This window comes from Bidens hawaiensis, unplaced genomic scaffold (assembly GCF_021521415.1).
Source record: "Bidens hawaiensis isolate Kalapana, Puna unplaced genomic scaffold, B.hawaiensis_p1.1 tig00000978_1, whole genome shotgun sequence".
NCBI classification, from domain to species: Eukaryota; Viridiplantae; Streptophyta; class Magnoliopsida; order Asterales; family Asteraceae; genus Bidens; species Bidens hawaiensis.
The window spans coordinates 3,433,185-3,453,575 of NW_027491058.1; the positions used below are offsets into that span (position 1 = coordinate 3,433,185).

The window sequence follows — 20,391 nt, forward strand, 5'->3', positions numbered from 1 at the left end:
GGAAAGCGAGGTACGTATGACAATAGGATCCGAGAGAAACAGCAAGGTAAACGAGCTAGGCCCGCTGCCCAGAGCTATGCCATGACTAGTTCGGGCGGAAGGCAAGAACCGCAGAGGGGAACGTTTCCTAAATGTGGGAAATGTGGTTACCACCATAGTGGTGTGTGCAAGGAGGTGGTGTGCCACCGGTGTGGCAGGGTTGGACACTACGCACCAAATTGTAAGACAAATCTGAACAACCTGAACCGTCAACCGCAACCAATTCGTGCGCAACCATTTAGAACTCAACCAGCCCGACAGCAGAACCCGCAAGGAAACCAGATGGTGACCACTAGCCGTGCTTGCTACGAATGCGGCAGCACGGATCACTTCAAAAGGAACTGCCCGAAACTGAATCAGGGAGGAAACGGGAGACAACTCGCGGGTCAGCCATCGGCGTCCAATCCGGCGCGAGGCCGGGCATTTGTGATGGGAGCGAACGAGGCGCGCCAGGACCCCAGCGTAGTGACAGGTACCTTCCTCGTCTCTGATCATTACGCTTCTGTATTATTTGATACAGGCGCCGATAGAAGTTTTGTCTCCGTTAGTTTCCTTTCGATAGCAAACCTTCCTATTGGTGAAACCATAGAACCCTACACCGTAGAGGTCGCTAACGGTAAAACCATGATAGTTAATCGGATTGTTCGGAATTGCCCTTTTATTCTAAGCGAACAGTCCTTCCTGATTGACTTGTTACCGGTAGAATTGGGTAGTTTTGACGTGATAGTGGGAATGGATTGGTTGGCACGTAATAGGGTAGAAATAAACTGTGAAAAGAAAACCGTCAAGATCCGGGTGTCGGATGACGAGGAGGTATTAGTGCAGGGAGAAAAATCCGGCACCATGATACCATTTATATCCCACCTCAAGGTGTTGAAATATATACGTCAGGGATGTGTGGCGTATCTAGCGAGCCTGACGGCCGCTGATTCTGAGGAAAAACGGGTGGACGATATTCCCGTGGTACGCGAATTTCCACAAGTTTTTCCAGAGGAACTTCCTGGATTACCGCCAACCCGACAAGTCGAATTCAGAATCGACTTATTACCTCAAGCCGGCCCTGTTGCTAAGGCCCCCTACAGACTTGCACCGTCCGAGATGCAAGAACTATCCAACCAGTTGCAGGAATTGTTGGATAAGGGGTTTATACGTCCCAGTTATTCCCCGTGGGGTGCACCTGTACTATTTGTGAAAAAGAAGGACGGAAGCCTTCGAATGTGCATTGACTACAGGGAATTGAACAAATTAACCATCAAAAATAGATATCCTCTTCCCCGAATCGATGATTTGTTCGACCAACTACAAGGTGCGAGCTATTTCTCAAAAATTGATCTTAGATCGGGATACCACCAAGTTAGAATTCAAGAGGAGGATATTCCGAAAACCGCGTTCCGGACTCGCTACGGTCACTACGAATTTTTAGTTATGCCTTTTGGGCTAACAAATGCGCCAGCGGTGTTCATGGATCTCATGAACCGAGTCTGTAAACCCTATCTCGACAAGTTCGTCATTGTATTTATTGACGATATCTTGATATACTCGAAGAGTAAAGAGGAGCACGAGCAACACTTAAAGTTAGTTTTAGAGCTCCTGGATCAGGAGAAGTTATATGCAAAATTCTCCAAGTGTAACTTCTGGTTACAAGAGGTGCAATTCCTCGGTCATGTTATAAACCACCAAGGAATACACGTTGATCCGAGTAAGGTTGAAGCTATTAAGAATTGGCAAGCGCCTAAATCCCCGAAAGAAATCCGCCAATTCTTAGGCTTAGCTGGATACTATCGTCGATTTATAGAGAACTTTTCCAGCATCGCCCAACCTTTAACCCTCCTGACTCAAAAGGATCGGAAATATGAATGGGGTGAAGAGCAGGAAACGGCGTTTCAAACGCTAAAACAAAGATTGTGCCAAGCGCCAATCTTAAGTCTCCCCGACGGAGACGATGGATTTGTTGTATATTGTGACGCATCCCGTAGAGGGTTAGGATGCGTGTTAATGCAAAATAAAAAGGTCATAGCCTATGCGTCTCGACAGTTAAAAGTTCATGAGAAAAACTACACTACTCATGACTTGGAACTGGGAGCAGTCATCTTTGCACTTAAAATATGGAGACACTATCTCTACGGTACAAAGTGCACCATATTCACTGATCATAAAAGTTTGCAACACATATTCGATCAGAAAGAACTGAATATGAGGCAACGAAGATGGGTCGAGTTGCTGAGTGACTATGACTGTGACATACGATATCACCCCGGCAAGGCTAACGTTGTAGCCGATGCCTTGAGTAGAAAGGATCGAGTCAAGCCACTACGTGTGCGAGCGTTGGGGATGATAGTCCAGTCGAACCTTTCAGATTTGATTCGAGTCGCTCAACGCGAGACGTTGAAAGAGGGCCAATTGGTTAAAGAAGGAATTTACGGGAATGAGAAGAATTTCGAACAGCGTGTGGACGAAATTCTTTATTTCAAAAATCGTATGTGGATCCCGACCCTCCATGACCTTCGTGATTTGATCATGGATGAAGCACATAAATCGAAATATTCCATACATCCGGGATCAGATAAAATGTACAAGGATGTGAAAGAATTTTACTGGTGGCCAGGAATGAAAAAGGATATAGCCACATACGTCGGCAAGTGTACGACGTGTGCGAGGGTTAAGGCGGAGCACCAGAAACCTTCGGGAATGTTGCAACAACCGGAAATTCCGGAATGGAAGTGGGAGCAGATCACAATGGATTTTGTGACACACCTCCCCAAGACACCCCGAGGTCATGATGCGATTTGGGTAATCGTGGATCGATTAACCAAATCGGCACATTTTATTCCAATTAGGAATACTTTTAACACTGAGAGACTTGCGCAAATTTATATAAATGAAATAGTGTCTCGTCATGGCATCCCCATCTCGATCATCTCCGATAGGGATAGCCATTTCACCTCCAAACTTTGGCAAGCTGTCCAAGAAGCATTGGGAACACGTATTGACCTAAGCACAGCTTACCACCCTCAGACCGATGGTCAGTCTGAGAGGACCATTCAAACTTTGGAGGATTTGCTTCGTGCTTGCGTACTGGACTTTAAGGGAAATTGGGATCAACATCTCCCACTCGTTGAATTTTCCTATAATAACAGTTATCACAGCAGTATAAAGGCAGCACCTTATGAAGCATTGTATGGGCGGAAGTGCCGATCACCACTTTGCTGGTCTGAAGTGGGTGACCCGCAGATCATTAGATCGGATCTGGTCCAGGAGACGACCAGCAAGATTCTTGAAATTAAGAACAACCTGAAAGCCGCGCGGGATCGGCAGAAGAGTTATGCTGATACCCGTCGAAAACCGTTGTCTTTTGAGAAGGGTGAAAAGGTATATTTGAAAGTATCACCCTGGAAAGGAGTGGTCAGGTTTGGAAAGGCGGGGAAGTTGGCCCCTAGATATATTGGACCATTCATTATTACTGCAAAGATCGGTCCGGTAGCTTACCGACTAGAACTGCCTGAGGAACTAAGTGCAGTTCATAGCGTGTTTCATGTGTCGAATTTGAAAAGATGTCTGGCGGATGAGACATCGGTGTTACCCTTAGAGGGTGTTCAAATAAGTGATAGGCTCAACTTCGTAGAGGAGCCCATCGAAATAGTGGACGGTAAGATCAAGCAGCTTAGACACAATAAGATCTCGTTGGTCAAAGTTAGATGGAATTCGCAACGAGGCCCAGAATTTACTTGGGAACGAAAGGACGAATTTCGGAAGAAATACCCCCACCTATTTCCTCAAAAGGAAGTAGTTGACGCGTAAAATTTCGAGGACGAAATTTTTATAACGGGGGGAGAATGTAACGATTCCGGCAAATTCAGGTATACCCTAGCCGGTATATACTATTTACGTGTCATTTAAATATTGATTATATGAGTTATAGTACATATATACGAGTATATATGATTCATAGTACGAATCATACTCGATTATATAGTGAATCGTATTGGAATTACAATTAACCAATGAACGATTATTGAAACCCGAATGAATCGGGAATTACATTATAGACGAAGTATATAATGTTTAGTGATGTTTACGAGGTATGAATGCTTCGGGATAGGTGAATTATAGCACAGAAAAAGGATTTCGATTTAATGGTACGTCGGTACGCTAAACGAAACCTTTAACACCAAATCAAGCAAGAGACGATCAATCAAGCCGAAAAAGATGCGTGATTATTAATAATATGATGTTTTAATGTCATGGTTTAAGTTTTTAAAGTTTTTAAGTCGGTTTTATGTAAATTTTATTTTGACCCGAAAAACGACCATTCTATGCTCGTTTTAAGCCGAATTACGAGTTTATACGAGAAACGAACCGAGCCAGATTATTCACAACATTATCCGGATTGCGTAATCCGAATATGTGGCTTAGAATGAATGTGTGGGACCCACCCCACCCATTACTTTGGACCGATCGGCCCTAGGGGGTATTATTTACCTCACTTTTTCTTTTTTATCCATCAAACAAACAAGAATTCTCTCAAATCCTTCAAGTGTTCATCCAAATTCTTGAGTTTTTAACCAAGATCTTCAAGGTATATACATAATTTGAGGCTTAAATCTTGTTTTTAATTTCATAATTCTTGAGAAAAGGAAGTTTTATGTGAAAAATGGGTGAAAACCCGAGATGAAACCGATTCTCGTGTGATCAAAGGATGTATACAAGTTATACAAAGGATTTTGATCCAAGTAATTAGTTAAAAGAGTTTAGAATGAAATTTTACGGTTAAAATCTTGTGAAAATGAGTTTTCATGTGAAAGATGGGTGAAAACCCGAGATGGAACCGACTCTTGCATGATCAAGAGATGTATACATGTTATACAAGGGATCTTGGTCCAAGAAAGGAGTAAAAAGAGTCGAGAACGGATTTTTACGGTCAAAATCGTTGTTTTGATGTTTTAACCGACACTAGGAAAGTAATGGCTTGATTGTGGGTATAACTTGCTTGGTGTGGTGTTGATGTGCTTGTAAGTGTTGTATCTAGCGGCTAGCAAAGGCTAGAAACCGAGATCCTTGCGATCTAAAGCTAGAAAACACAAAATAGTTCGGTTTTCGTGTGTTTATGAAAAATGGACAGATTGTTGTGTGCTTAGATTTGGGTCACGAAATTTCACAGAGATGATCTACACATGATAATATGAGATCTGTGAATTTTTGGTAATTTTTGGATAAAAGATGAATATTTGGTGAATTTAATGCTCGGTTTTGGCCAAAAATAGTGAAAAATAGCAAAACATGATGAAAAATTCCGGAAAATTTAAGATAAGCTTTTTATAACATATAAAAGTCACCCACAAAATTTGAGCTCAGTTGGAAAAGTCTAAGTAGGCTTTTCGGTGAAACGAGTTCTAGGGCTTTCTAGCTCGGTTTTGGGTGAAAATGGCTTGAAAAATAAGTTTTAAATTCTGGAAAAATTCCAGAAAGTTATGAGGATGATAGAGATCATCCCAGAAAAATTTGGGATTTTTCTAAAGTGTTTTGGTATTTTTGATATATTTAGTATTTTAATAAGATTTAAAAATAGATAAATAAATGTAAATATAGGAAAATAAATCTGGAAAAATTCCAGAAAGTTATGAGGATGATAGAGATCATCCCAGAAAAATTTGGGATTTTTCTAAAGTGTTTTGGTATTTTTGATATATTTAGTATTTTAATAAGATTTAAAAATAGATAAATAAATGTAAATATAGGAAAATAAATCTGGGAAAATTCCAGAAAGTTATGAGGATGATAGAGATCATCCCAGAAAAATTTGGGATTTTTCTAAAGTGTTTTGGTATTTTTGATATATTTAGTATTTTAATAAGATTTAAAAATAGATAAATAAATATAAATATAAGAAAATAAATCTGGAAAATTTTTACAAAATTCCTTACTGTCAAATTAAGTTTTGTGCAAAATTTCAAGACCCGAGACTAATCGGGTAATTATTTGTGCTAAAAAGAACATAAAAACAAGTTTTTAAAGCTTAAAACGTGTAAACCGGCAAAGTTCGCATAAGCGAGCTGACTGGTACATGAAAACTCTAAAAATGGACTATTTCATAAATCTAAGTAAATTAAGTAAAAATAAATCATCCGAAAATAATTCGGATGATTTGGGTAATTTTACCCGATTATACCGTTTCCGGCACCGAAATACCGGAAACGGGCCCCACGGCCAAACGGGGTGTCAAACCGAGCTATAATTTCATCACCTTAACTAAATTGACTGTCAAACTCTAAGCAATGTCAATCTGAGTCCTTAGAAGTGTCACGGGGTTAACATTGTCCCCGAATCGAGTACAGTACTGGGTTAACAATGTTCCCAGATGTACCGATTGATATGTATTTAAGTTATGGGAATTATATAGTAACGACTAGATATTATATTACAGATCCAGGCACGTAGCTGTTCCTTATATTACTCACCGACTCACAACAAGGTGAGTTTTCACGAGCCCCTTTTAATGTATTGTTTTAATTATATTTTCCCGGGGCGGAAAACATGTCTTATTTAAAGTATTTAAGTACATACCGATCGTATGGAAATACTTGTACATTTATATATATATATGATCTGATGCACAGAATATATAAAATGTTTATCATGTGTTATTGTTCTGGGGTAACATAGTTCCCAGGGGTTATTATTGTTCTGGGGTAACATAGTTCCCAGGGGTTATTATTGTTCTGGGGTAACATAGTTCCCAGGGGTTATTATTGTTCTGGGGTAACATAGTTCCCAGGGGTTATTATTGTTCTGGGGTAACATAGTTCCCAGGGGTTATTATTGTTCTGGGGTAACATAGTTCCCAGGGGTATTTATTGTTCTGGGGTAACATAGTTCCCAGGGGTTAGTATTGTTCTGAGGTAACATAGTTCCCAGAAAGTTAATGGAAATGTTCTGGGGTAACATAGTTCCCAGCATGATTATATTGTTAATAAATGATTATTAAAATGATTTGTCAGTGTTTATTTAAATTAGTGAAACTCACCAACTATTCGTAGTTGACCCGTTTTCTTTACATGTTTTCTAGGTATGCCCAAGTTGGAATGATTGATATGTGCTTAACTATCTGTGCTACCTGTTGGAAGCTTGCTGCTCTATGTTTTGTAATGAATTTATTAATGTCTTATTGGTAATATATGTGTGTAACACCTAGACAGTAACGCAACTCGCAACAATGTAATATGTTATAAATTAATGTAGTGGTATTTTCTTTATAAGCAATGCTGTTGATATCAGATGTGTCTGTTGCATCCCGTGTACGTTTCCGCTGCGGTTACGGGGTGTTACACAGGCTTTACTAATTGGGTATAGGTTAGGGAATACCTAAATGCTTATTCTTGTCTTAATTAACTCTATCTATATAACTTAGGTGTTGTTTGTTTTTTAAGAGGTAAATTGTTTGCTGTCTGCGGACCACATCTGCAGACATCTTTAGCAAAAGAGGTGGACCAAACATCTGCAGTCTGCAAAAAGAAGATTGTTTGTTTTTAACGTCTGCAGACTGCTAAAATCAAACAGAAAGTTTTAAATAAGCTAAAGTTCAAATAAAAAGTCCTTTAACATAAAAATTTAAAATAATAGTAAAAAAACACTGAATAATATTTACAAAACCACAATAATTTTTTTAAAATCACTTGTTCCGCACTTTGCAAAAACAATGTTATCTGATAGATGTTGTGCTAACAATGTTGAAGATGAATTGTGAAAGTTGAGATCAATTCCTCTTATGTATCTATTCTTTCTTTTGCTTACATATAAATTATACAACAAAGATGAAAATACAAAGAAACTTGCTTTAGGGTAAAATATTATGTTCAAAAAGATTATTAGATGTCAACAAAACTCAAGCCCAATTCATCATGTTAAAGCCCAAATGTCCAATCCTATAATCTTAGGTTCATTATCGTCAAATCTCACAACATTATTTCTTTAGCAAAAACATACATGATCATTTGTAATATGTAGAGAGCACATCGGTAGATTGCTAAAATAAATGCTAACGTCTGTAGATTTCTAATATAAACCGGTAGTAGTGGGTGGTGGTGGTGTTAGATGGTGATAGTGGTGGTGATGGACGGTGGGTGGTGGTGATGGATGGTGGTGGTGGTAGAAGGCGGTGGTGGTTGGTGGTGCTAGGAGACGGTGGTGGGTGGTGGACAGTGGTGGTGGTGGACGATGGTGGCGGACATTGGGTGGTGGTGGTAAAAGGAGGTGGTGGTAAACTATGGAGACGGCGGGCAGTGGAGGTGGGTGTTGGACAATGGCGAACAATGGGTGGTGGTTGTAGCGAACGGCGAGTGGGTGGTGGTGATTGTGGACAGTGGGTGTTGGTAGGGTGTGGTGTTTTAACCTTCTGCAGACCTTATAAGATCTCAGAAGTGGATGGGCCTAGTCTGCACCAAGAAGAGCTTGCGCAAACGTATTTTAATGAAACGTTTTCGAGAAAACAAACAGTCTGTAGATATCAATGTCTGCGTGTGATCTACACGACACATAAAAAAGAGGCGACACAAACGTTTTTAAAAAAACAAACAACACCTTAACCATATATTACAAAATTGCATTGCTATGATTATTTCCTAGCCTTCCTATGAAATACTAACTTCCTATTATATCCAAACCCGAAGGATATAATCAACATATTTACCATTCTACACCATGTTTTAGAACGCGAGTTTGACCATCGTTTGCCTGGATGCTAGATGTGGCATCGAGGACGCAAATATCATGTCAAGTACATCTTGCAACTGAATTAGGGATAAGATCGATACAGTACCTGTACCTGAAATTACCCGTGCCTAAAATCAGTAAATTTGGGTACCCATACCCGCACCTAATTTTATGAAGCGGGCACGGGTACATGTACTTTCGAGTATGGTATTCGTTTTGGTACCACTTTGTTCTTTTTTTAAAAAAAATCTCCACTAAACATGGTATTGGTACCGTATAGTACTGACATGCAATTATCTATAATACTATAACCAAATCCGTAATAACACAACCAAAAACATAATACTAAAACTAAAAAAGAAATAAGCCATAATGTAATTCCAAAATATACAAAGTCTACCAAATTTTTTTTTATCAAAATGTTTAATACAAAATGGACTTATGCAAAGAAAGTTAACATTCATTTAATTTTCGTTAGTTATCTTTCCATTTTCTCTTTTCCTTTTCTTTCTTTGTTTATTTATTGCTTTCTCAGTTTTATAGAAAAACAAAAGAGAAAGTTAATCCTTTTTATTTAATGATATACACAATTACATATACATGAAATAAAAATATATGAAAGGGAAAGTGAATATGGGGCTGTTAGGCATCTAAACTTAGATACGAAACCAATTTTAAACTGTGTAGAAGCTCCTTCAATGTAAATTGGAGATATTTAAGGAAACCGGACTCCACAAATAGGAATTAAGTTTAATGAAATTAATTTTTTGGTAGATTTAACCAAAATGACGTAGTTTTGATTGGTTTCGCATCTAAGTTTAGATGCTTAACAGCCCCATATTCACTTTCCCCAAATATATTAATTAGTTTAAATATATACTAATTAAGTTTATCTATTATTTAGTTTCTATATTATACTATAATTAGGTTTTATTATTTTTATCTTTTCCTATTTTTATGTATTGCTTGTCCTATATATTGTAATCTTCGCTTGAGAAAGAATAAGAAAACAATCAGAAGATTGTTTCAAGTTCGGTTTCACTTTTCTTTTGTTCTTGGAGCCTAACCCACTCTATGGGTCTATTAGGAAATTGAACATCTCGATTTGGTCTCTACTAAATGGTGCTTTCATTTAGCCTTAGCCTAGATGGCTTTGGAAGAAATCTTGTGGGAACATCATTAGTTACATCGTTTCAGTGATCCTTCCACATGGATTTCTCAAGCTCAATGCTATTTTCTTTTTTACTCTATCTATGATGATGAGCGGTTTCCCTATGTCATTGAATCCTTCGCTTATGGTTTAGTGGTTGGCATCGGAGTTCAGACTTATCACATGGGACACTTTCACTACTACAATGCTTAATCAATTCCGTATTGGTGTTGTAGATAACCCTTATTTCACAAACTACGCCACTGTCCATTCCAAGCTACCACCCTCCACTACCAAAAGTGTCATGACAACAACCACGACAGATACATGGTCCAAAAACTCAAAAGCCATGCAAGTTCAATCATATAAACTTGAAACTATTATCAATCAACTCACGGCTAAATTGGAGTAGACTAGCATCATACTCATCAACTTCCTTCAAACATATGTTTCTTCTTCTTCAACCAGACCGCCACTGTCCATGCTACCGTCGCCACCACCGACTCCGCCTCCATCACTTTTGTTAACTCCATCAACTACATTGTAGGGCTAACATTCTATATTAGTATTAGGATTATGTATGCATTTATATTTGCTTTTAGCCGGTGCATTACATACCTCAGTACATTAATTTTGGAAGACAAAATGTAAAAGATGGAGAAATGGGGACCATATAAAATGGCCACTTAAGCAATTTCTCCAAAAACTCTACACACTTCCAAGAAAATAAAGAGAACTTTCTCTCTCACCAACTTAACCTTTTCTATCTTTTCTTTCTTTTGTTTATACAAACAAAGATCCGAGATCCGAGTGTTGTTAGTGATTTTCGCTAGCTAACAACACAGATTGATCTGAGTAAAGTTGTTAGATCAATCCCAAAGAGGACTTACAAGTGGTATCAGAGCTATCGATTCAACTTTTATGGGTTTCAGATCAAACTTTTTGGGTTTTGATCTTAGTTTTGGTGGATTTGAGGTTGTTCTTCGTGTTACTCACTACTTTTGGAGTGCTTTACATCCAAGAAATAACCGAAAATCATCAAATCTAAGTTTTTGGTGTTTTTGGTTTTTGTGTCCTTTAGATCCGGTATAAAAACTCAGATCTAGACCAATATATTGGTTTCTAGACTAAAGTCCTTTAGACTTTATTGATATTTGTGTTATTATCTTTCAAAAAAAAAAAAAATCTAATCGAGCCAGTCCGACCAGCCGAGCTGGTCCAACCAGTCGAGACGGTCTGACCAGCCATGCCACCAACCTAATCGATCCGCATCTAGTCGAGCCGCCAACCTAATTGAGCCGGTCAACAAGCCGCGTTGATAGTGTAGACTTTGACCCAAAAAAACTTCTCTAATCGAATGGGAGTTGACTGTTGACTTTGACCAAAACAAAAAAAATTCTCTAATCGAATGGAGTTGACTTTGACCAGTTGAGTTTTTTACTTTGACCAAAAAAGTAAATTATTATTATTATTATTATTATTATTATTATTATTATTATTACTACTACTACTTAGTATTTTGTTAAAAAGAAATGGCTTGCAACTCTAAGCTTGAAGGAAGTCTCAATATGAGTGAATGCCAAAAGGACATGTTAAAAGAAGAATTGAACATGTTTAAACATATTCAATGGGAATAGGTTGCCTCTCTCATCAACTGATTTGAGTCACTCGTTACTAAATTGAGAAATGCCGGTATCACAAATAAGTTGTCAGAGATCAACATGAAGTTGTTGAATTCACTGTCTTACACATGGAACAGTATCGTGGTTACCATCAAGAGAACGACAAACCTAGATACCTTAACACTCTCACAGTTGACTTCACCATCAAGTTTTGGTGCAAAGAAAATACATCTGAGACAAGTGTTGCGGGTGGAAGTAGTCTAGCAAGTCTTATCCTTCCCGAGGTACACACACTTGTGCTCTCAAGCTTGTATAAATAGAATTTAGAACTATAGAACTCATAATGCTACCTTGATAGATGAAAAACTTAGTCTTAGATGCCAGAACGATGATCTTAGAAAAGCTGAAAAGTTATATGCCACTAGGATTAAAACTCATAACAATGATATGGCTAAACTTAATGAAAAGTTATTTAAGTTTAATAAACTAGCTGAGCACCATGAAAGACATGTTGTTGAATTACACGTTCAAATTAAGAAGCTAGAATTAGATTTAGCACAAAGAAAAAGAGTCGTTGAATGAGATTATTGGGGCACAGATCGGGGTGAAATATAAGACGGGAACAGGCCATGATAATACAACTGTTCCACCTCCTTTTAATGATTATTATACTACCTCCCTCACTTTGGTTTCAACACCCCACTCGAGGACGAAATGGTCTATGTTATTGGTCACGTGCCAAAACCAAAGACATTTATTCCTCCTGTATCCAAAACTGTTGATCCCATTCCTACATCAGTTAGTTCTAGTAGTGATTTATCTTGTTCAGCAGGTTGTGTAGAAGAAAATGGGTCGGTGGAAAGGCTTGTTGAGGTAAACATATCAAGTTGTAAGACTGAGGATAATTCAAGTAAAAGCAAAGTATTTGAAAATGATAATCAAATTAGTACTTCATGTAAATATATGCCACAAAATAAAAGATCATTTTCTCAAACAACTACTCAATCACAAAATCCTCAGTCATACAACTATTTTGATAACAGCTACTATGATCACTATCAACAAAATTATGTTGCTTCATATTGCACCAGTGTTTTTGATGATCAGGGTCACACATCAAATGTGATTTATAATTGATGTGTTGTAAAACACACCTATTTTCCGCACCTTTTTATCACGTTTTAAGTGCTTAATCATATAATAAATAATAGTTATGGCTTGTTTGTGCATGATCTTACAAAGTTTAATAATTGTTGTAGGTTATGAGTTTTACAAGAGAAAAGGTTCGGGTTTTTGAAGTTATTGGAGGCCTTTATGATCAATTTTGAAGACTAAAACTCAAGGCCTGACCCAAGCCCATAAAATTTAAGCCTTACATGTTATTATATTAAGATAATTAAAAGAAAAAAAACCCTAGACCAACACTCCATACATTGTTCTGATCAGAATTGGCAGCCAAAAATATAATAGAGTTTTGTTATTTGTGTGCACAGCTAGGAAGGAAGCAAGCAAGAGAACATCTTGTCTCTTTTAAGGAAACCAAGTAAGGTTGAAATTGTGGTGGGAATTGATCCACGACCAACATAAAAAAAATAAGAAAAAAACTAAATCAAGAAACCCTACAACTTGGTTCGATCGGGGCAGCCTCTCATGACAAGAAGAATTATTTTTGAAGGTTTTGAGAGCAAAAGAAGAAGAAGGCAGCTAAGGAGAAGTCGGGACAGCAGCTCGGGGTATTTTTTATCATATAACTCAGCCACAATTAATAGTATAACACTCATAAACTTTGTGTTCTTGTTCAAGGTTCATACTTGTTGATTTGATCTTTAAACTTGAATTGTTTTGCAATTGAATTGAAGATTTGATTGTGCTTGAGTAGTATTGGTTCTTGAATAAGTTTGATTATGAATTGGTTGAGTTTTATGATGTTTACATTAATGTGTACCTGCTGTCCAAAAATCATGTTAGGCTAAACTTGTTAGTTCTACCTAGGTTTGTTGAATAGTGTTAGGTTTTAGTAAGTAATATGGATTGTTTGATCATCATGACTTGATTTTTTAATGAAAGTTTAGTTTAATATTGAATTAGGTTGTGTTTATTGGCTTTGATTTTGTTAATTATACTCATATACCCCTTGCTTTGATTGATTGAACTAGTTTTGATTGATTATTGCTTGTTTGACTATTTACTTTGTGTTTAGAGATTGTTTGCGAGAAGTACAACTGTAGGGTTTAAGTGGGTGTGTTAATTGATTAGATTCAGCGGGTAAGCACCTTCTTAGATATTGAGAGGTGATAGGAAGTAAGGTCGTCTTATAACTTTTACTTGTTAGGAATAGGATCGCGCGAGAGCGGGTTCGGTTCTTGTCGGGTTTGGGTTTGTGAGGGATTAGTTGACCTAGTTTAAGTTAAACCAAATTTTTCCTCTATCCTTGGTTGCGTAGTATTCATTTCCATTAGGGTCGTGTGTCGGTGAGACCGAGAGTTGAGTCGACATTAGAACACTTTAGCAATTCGTTTCCCGGTTTGTTCTTAAAATCAACTAAGTGTAAGTTAGGGTTTGTTAGTGAGACTGAGAGGTGATCTAGCTTTCTTGAGCGAACCTAAGTTGTGTCATCCTTAGACACCGGTGTCGTGAGATTATTCATTCCATTAAATTATTAGTCCTTCAATAGGATTCTTACCTAGGTAGACGTTTTTCTCCAATTGCAGTTATGTCTCAAAGTTTCATTAAGTGTCTTGTTAAGTTAAGTCTTTTAATTTAGTTAAAGTAAGTTAGGTCAAGCAGTTTAATTATTAAAAATCAAATTAAAAAATATTATTCTTAGGAAGGTCTTTTCTAGGGTTAGTGATCATAGACGTTTTCACGTGTCCTCGTGTTCGATACTCGGACTTCCTTAGTTCTATAGTATTTACGATCGGTACACTTGCCGGTTGTGTGTAGTTTTATTAGGAAAATCCGTTTTATAAAGTTAAAGCTTAGTTGTGAGTTCCGTAGAAAGAAACACCTTTTATACACACATCAATAATCTTGTTCCTTTCCATGGATCACCTTTCCCACCGCACCAACCATATTATAGTTCTGATAAGTTCTATGGCTCTCATAGGAGAAAAGTTTGTTTTGTGTAAGACATTGCAAGCATATTATGTTGACTCATGTTCCTTTCCATGGTCATTCTTCTCACCTTGCAAGACTTTGCAAGCATTGGTTCAAGCAACAACTTGATATTCAAAGGCGACTTAATCAATCCCCAAAAGGTGCTTTTAGTAGCCCTAACTCAAGAACTGATCAAGATGATAGTGAAGCCAGTGAAGTGGATGTGAGATCCAAAGTCAATAAGCTAAAACGCAAAAAGAAACCTTTTTAGAAAATTAAAAAGGATAAAATTAAAAAGGATCCTAAGACTGAAAAGTCCAAGGATTCACCAAAAACAGTTTTAAAATCAAGAAAAAAAAGTCCAAAAATTCCAAAACAAAGGAACAAGTTTCTGCTTGGATTCCTAAGGACGATTCTTCAACAAGTGAGGCTTCACCAAGAAATAAATTATTTTCAAGAAATAAAATTAAGTTTTGTCGATTTATGGTCGACTTTCCCGAGACAACTAAGTCTCCGGAACCCATGTCTATTTAAACGCTTAGTGCACGCAGAGTCAACCAAGGAGGACTATCAATAGTATTAGGTACTTAGATAGTGATTGCACCCGATATATGATAGAAGAGGAATCCTTGTTGTTTGATGCTAAACTATTCGATGGCAGATTCGAGTCTTTCGTAAGCGACATGGGATGAAAAACTTCAGGGAATGGGAAATGTTTTATACTTTGTGCTTCAAAAATGCCAACCTTGTTCAAATGGCTCAACCACAACTTGTCAAGCGTTTCTCAAACTCATCTCGTCTAACTACTTCTTTCAAGTGATGGATCCAATATCAGCTGCTGGGCTTTGGTTTGAATCTCTTCAATTTTGTTATACAATGTGATAATGCATGTTTAGGATAGTCCATCTAACAACAACTTTGCTGACCTTTTCACTAAAGCCATCGATTAATTTTGATTAAAACAACATATCTATATTTTTGTATATAAAATTGTATATATTTTTCAAATATGTCATAATTTTAGAGGGAGAAAATGAGTTAGGTTTAACTCACCAAAAAGATTTTCACTTTTGCTTTAAGAAAAACAAAGAGTCATTTGACTTACCAAAAATATTTATATTTCATTAAGAAAATGTGAAAATATATTCTCTCATTTAGAGGGAGCTCCTGCTTAGAGGGTGTCGGATATTTTAAAATTTCAAAAAAATAATTGTTGAGAAATGATTCGACCTTTAGAAAATGATAAAAATTGTCTTTAATGATCCTAGCACATGAAAAGAGTATATCAAAAGCCAACAAAATCCTTGCTTGATGTGTAGATAGGCTTGACAAATGAGTAAGTGCCATAGTGATATAAAATTAAACTCTCGCCTATGCTAGTGGTTACACTATTATGAAGCGGTTGCCGACTCCAATATAAGTCATATCGATGAAGGAAAAAATGTTATTAATCAGTCATACACGAACCTGTTAGTGATTGATCACCAGAATTGCTTTAAATATAAATATTGAAAATTAAAATGATAAAGTAGAAAAACTACAAAGTGCTTAAAAGTATTTAAAATCGACAACAAAAATGTTGATAAGTAACAAAAAAATGGGTATATTAGAACCACGTAATGTGGGGCAAACAAGTAAGTCATAAACACTTTATATAAAGGCTTGTAAGTCCTTATAACAAGTAAGTCCATGGTTCAACCTTTATTGTTTGAAAGAAAATTTGCAAAAAGTTCAAATAAGCTCAAAAATGTTTTGATCAATCATTAAGGGGTTAGAGTCAATACGGGGTGATACTGATAATTACAAACTATGCCCGAGGTATGATGTAGTTTGTAACATGTTGGATTAATTGGGACCACATAAGTATTGTGCTTAATACATACCTTACCATATCACGTTGACATCAAAATACTTGTTAAGTTTAAAGTGGACAAAATATATTTACAATCAAATTTGGGTTCTTGAGATAATAATATCCAAATAAAAGTGTGATCTAGGACGTCATCGATCAATGTGATTCCATGTTGTGATCTTTCTCGCAAAATATTACAGTCATTAGAAAATTTTGTAAATATTATTGCTATATAATATTAATTTCATCTTTACTCCCATCATTTTTTTTTGTTTTATTTTATGTTTCAACTTCAAAATATTATGTATATATATTCGTAATATTTGATATATGAAAATGCCAAAAAGATTTTAATTTTTATGTGTTCGTACATAATTTATTAAACCTTTGTTTTATTCAAAATCATGTGTTTGTTTTCAAGGTCGTTCATACAAAGTTCGTTGGAAACCTGAGACTTAATCAAATCATTTACATGTTGAGGGACTGAAATTGATAATTTATGATAAGTCTATATAAAATAAAATTTTAGAGTTATCTTGTAAACACTTCAAACCAAGAGTATGTTTTGAAAAAAGAATATTCTTCTTTGACCCTCAAGAGGGTCTGTGAACGAATCTTATTCGTTTTGAATTTTGTGCAGTTGTACATGGACAGGTAGATCAAGATCAAGTGTCCTGGGCTGCAGAGATTGAAATTGGAGATGTTGACGTACTTAAAAGAACACGAGAACGTGACAGTTGGCGGTTGAACCCAAAGATGAATTGACAGTGTCTGAAGATCAGTCGAAGGAACCAGTCGGCCCAAGAAAGTCAACAAAAGAAAATTAGACGTCGAGCCTCCCACATCAGATGATTCTCAAATCTGTCGTTGCCGATCCTTCCTAGAAAATAAGATTGAAGTTAAAGTCCTCAAGAATGGAAAATAAAGATTTGTCCAAGATTCAATCTCGTTCAAGCTCTTGGATCAAGACATGTACTAGATTTCAAGAAATAAAGACGGGGCAAGGAACTTGGTGAAGGTTCCTGGATATACTCAATCCTAGAGGGAGATTGTAGGGCTAATATTATATATTAGTATTAAGATTGTATATGTATTTATATTTGATTTTAGTCTGTGTATTACGTACCTCCGTACGTTTATTTTGTAAGATGAAATGTAAAATATGGAGAGATAGGGACCATATAAAATGGCCACTTAACCCATTTCTCCAAAAACTCTACACACTTCCAAGAAAATAAAAAGAACTTTCTCTCTCACCCACGTCACCTTTTCTATCTTTTCTTTCTTTTGTTCATACAAACAAAGATCCAAGATCCGAGTGTTGTTAGTGATTTCCGATACCTAACAACACGGATTGATCTGAGTAAAGTTGTTAGATCCATCCCAAAGAGGACCTACATACATCAACGCCCAAACCCGTTGTTCCTATCTCGTCCGGTGGATTGAATACCAATGTTGTAAAATTAGGTCTACACGGCCGAGTACTCGCTACAAGGCATGGAGCCGAGTATAGTTTCTTTAACTCCGTCTAGTTGCTAAGAATTGATCAAATGTGGTCAACCTCAGCCATAATCACATCTAGTCGATCAACTTGGCCGAATTTAACTTAAAAAATAAAACATAATTCATATTTCTATAATATTAAAATAAAGAATATCACTTTTTTAGTTAATGGTTTGCAAATTTTTGAATAATTTAGTACAAATATTAATATACTTATGATATTTGACATATACATACTACCCGAAAATTAATTTTTTTGATATTTACAATTTTTGAGTACCCAAGTACACCCAACTAACAAGTCGGCAGCCTAGGGTCCGGCTAGCGACTTTTGTAACCTTAATAAAAACCGTAAAAAAACCTCTATCAAAGGTTGTGAATTTTAACATCATCAAAAGGAGTATCACATCGCCACCACCAAGTCCAAGTTTTGTTCAGTCTATCAATAACCATTACCAGCTTAGGATGGTAAAACTACAACACATAATGCTTCATAAAGCCAAAACCTACTACTAAGACGAATATCACATGTAGCACGGCAAGACGCGAGTGGTGGCCACCGTGGTGCTAGGTTGAGACCGCCTTGTTTGTCATTGTACGACTCGAGTGGCAATCGCCATGGTGACAACATTCTGTCCTTGAGGACAAGGACGTTTTCAAAGGGTCGAGAGTTGATACGATCCGGTTATTGATACTAATGAATCTCAAATATTGTTTCCAAAGTGCCTTCTGAGTTCAAGGCTCCACATTCCGTCCTTAAGGACAAGTACCTTCTAGGTTTCCAAAGTCGATAATGATCTCTATTGTTTGTTGGATATCAAGAAGCCTAAGAACATAGGTTTAATAGAGAGTAGGAATGAAGAGGTTTTTTATTCAAGAATAATAAGATTTAACAGTGATTTGTAATAAACAAATGGATTATGAACATAAGGTTTTCTTATACAAATAACGAACTGATTATTCCAGCATTAATCGATCAAGTTGTGTAAAGATCAAATCTGGGCAACAATTGGTATCAGAGCATCAGGCTCTTTGATCGATTAATAGAAGATTAGTGGTGATTGGTGATGGAATCCTACAATCTTTGAATCGGTGTTTTTGAAATCCCTATTTCTTGCGAAGAAGAAAGCCATAGTGACAGGCCCAACTTATACTCTGACCAGAAGAATGAACACACGTTCAAACCCAGCCCTAATCCAAATACAAACAAGGAATTATCAATGATTTAAGAAGCATTAAGCCGAGACAAAAGAACAATCCCACCTTCATTCGCAGAAGAGAAAACTTTTGTGGTGTAGCGGACCAGACAAGATTTGGAGAAAATTCTTGTATTGATGGACAAAGAACAGTCCATAGTTCCAACCAAGGAGTGGTTGAAGATGGAAAAGATGAAGGCCATGGAATTCATGCAGATGGCATGACAATCGCAACACGGAAAAATGATGCAGCCCAGATGTTAACATGGAGATTGCAAAAGTTAATAAAAGGCTAACCATTGGAGATGATATATTGTTGTATAAAGATGGTAGAAGACTAACAAAACAACAAGCAAAGAGGGAAAGAAGAAAGTTTAGGGGATCTATGAAGAAACAAAAGGAGAAGGTTAAAGACGAACAAGAATTCCCAAAAGATAAGTTTTCCATTATATGTCATATTTGTAAAGATATTGGCCATGTTTCATATGAATGCCCAACAAAAATTGCAAACAGTTCCATGTTTTCATCAACTAATGAATACATTGTTGTTGGAACCGAGTTTCCAACATGGGACAAAGTTTGGTTTGTTAATCCATGCATTTAACATCTTCTATCTTTTTCCAATTGAATCTAACTACTTCTTGATAAAAGATCGAATCTTCAACAGGGTCGTGTTGTAATTATGCCAAAGTATGTTTATGTTGTATATAGAATGTCCATGTAAGTATAGGGTCTAGAAGTGTCAAATGGAAAGTTTATAACTTCCATGACACATGTAAAATTAAGATTGGCTCTAGTTGTGTATAAATAGGGGTCAATGTTGAAGAGTCAAAACATTCATAATTGCATAACGTGGTATTATCAATAAAGTTATTGTTGATATCTGTTTCATCTTTGTTTAACCGATCAAGTTGTGTAAAGATCAAATCTGGGCAACATAGTTGTTGTAAAAAAGCTTTTGATCGCTAGGTCTTCTAATGGAAACTCAAACATTGTTGCAAAGGCTGTCATGGGCACCACTGGTTTGTGCCATGTGAAAACCATGCCACATCAGAATGTAACTTTCAAAGGCATTTCGATCATATGTAAGAATGTACAAAATATATACCAACATCCAAATTACGGTTTTGATGGATTGCAGTTTTCAATAATGAGGTTAGATGGACCATTGCCAGAGGGAGTGAGAAAAGATGTAGCCTTCCACCTGAAGACGCAAATGACCCGGAT

At 36.7% G+C, this 20,391-nt stretch overlaps 1 protein-coding gene across 1 annotated transcript in view; it reads left to right on the forward strand.

The window, feature by feature from the left end:
* The window catches only part of LOC143549502 (uncharacterized), a 39,833-nt gene extending 22,603 nt beyond the window's left edge, over positions 1-17,230 (forward strand). Inside the window, exon 2 of the mRNA XM_077040403.1 lies at positions 17,120-17,230. Coding sequence (XP_076896518.1) covers positions 17,120-17,230 — 111 coding nt within the window. The remainder of the gene's footprint in view (positions 1-17,119) is intronic.
* The last annotated feature ends 3,161 nt before the right edge of the window (positions 17,231-20,391 follow it).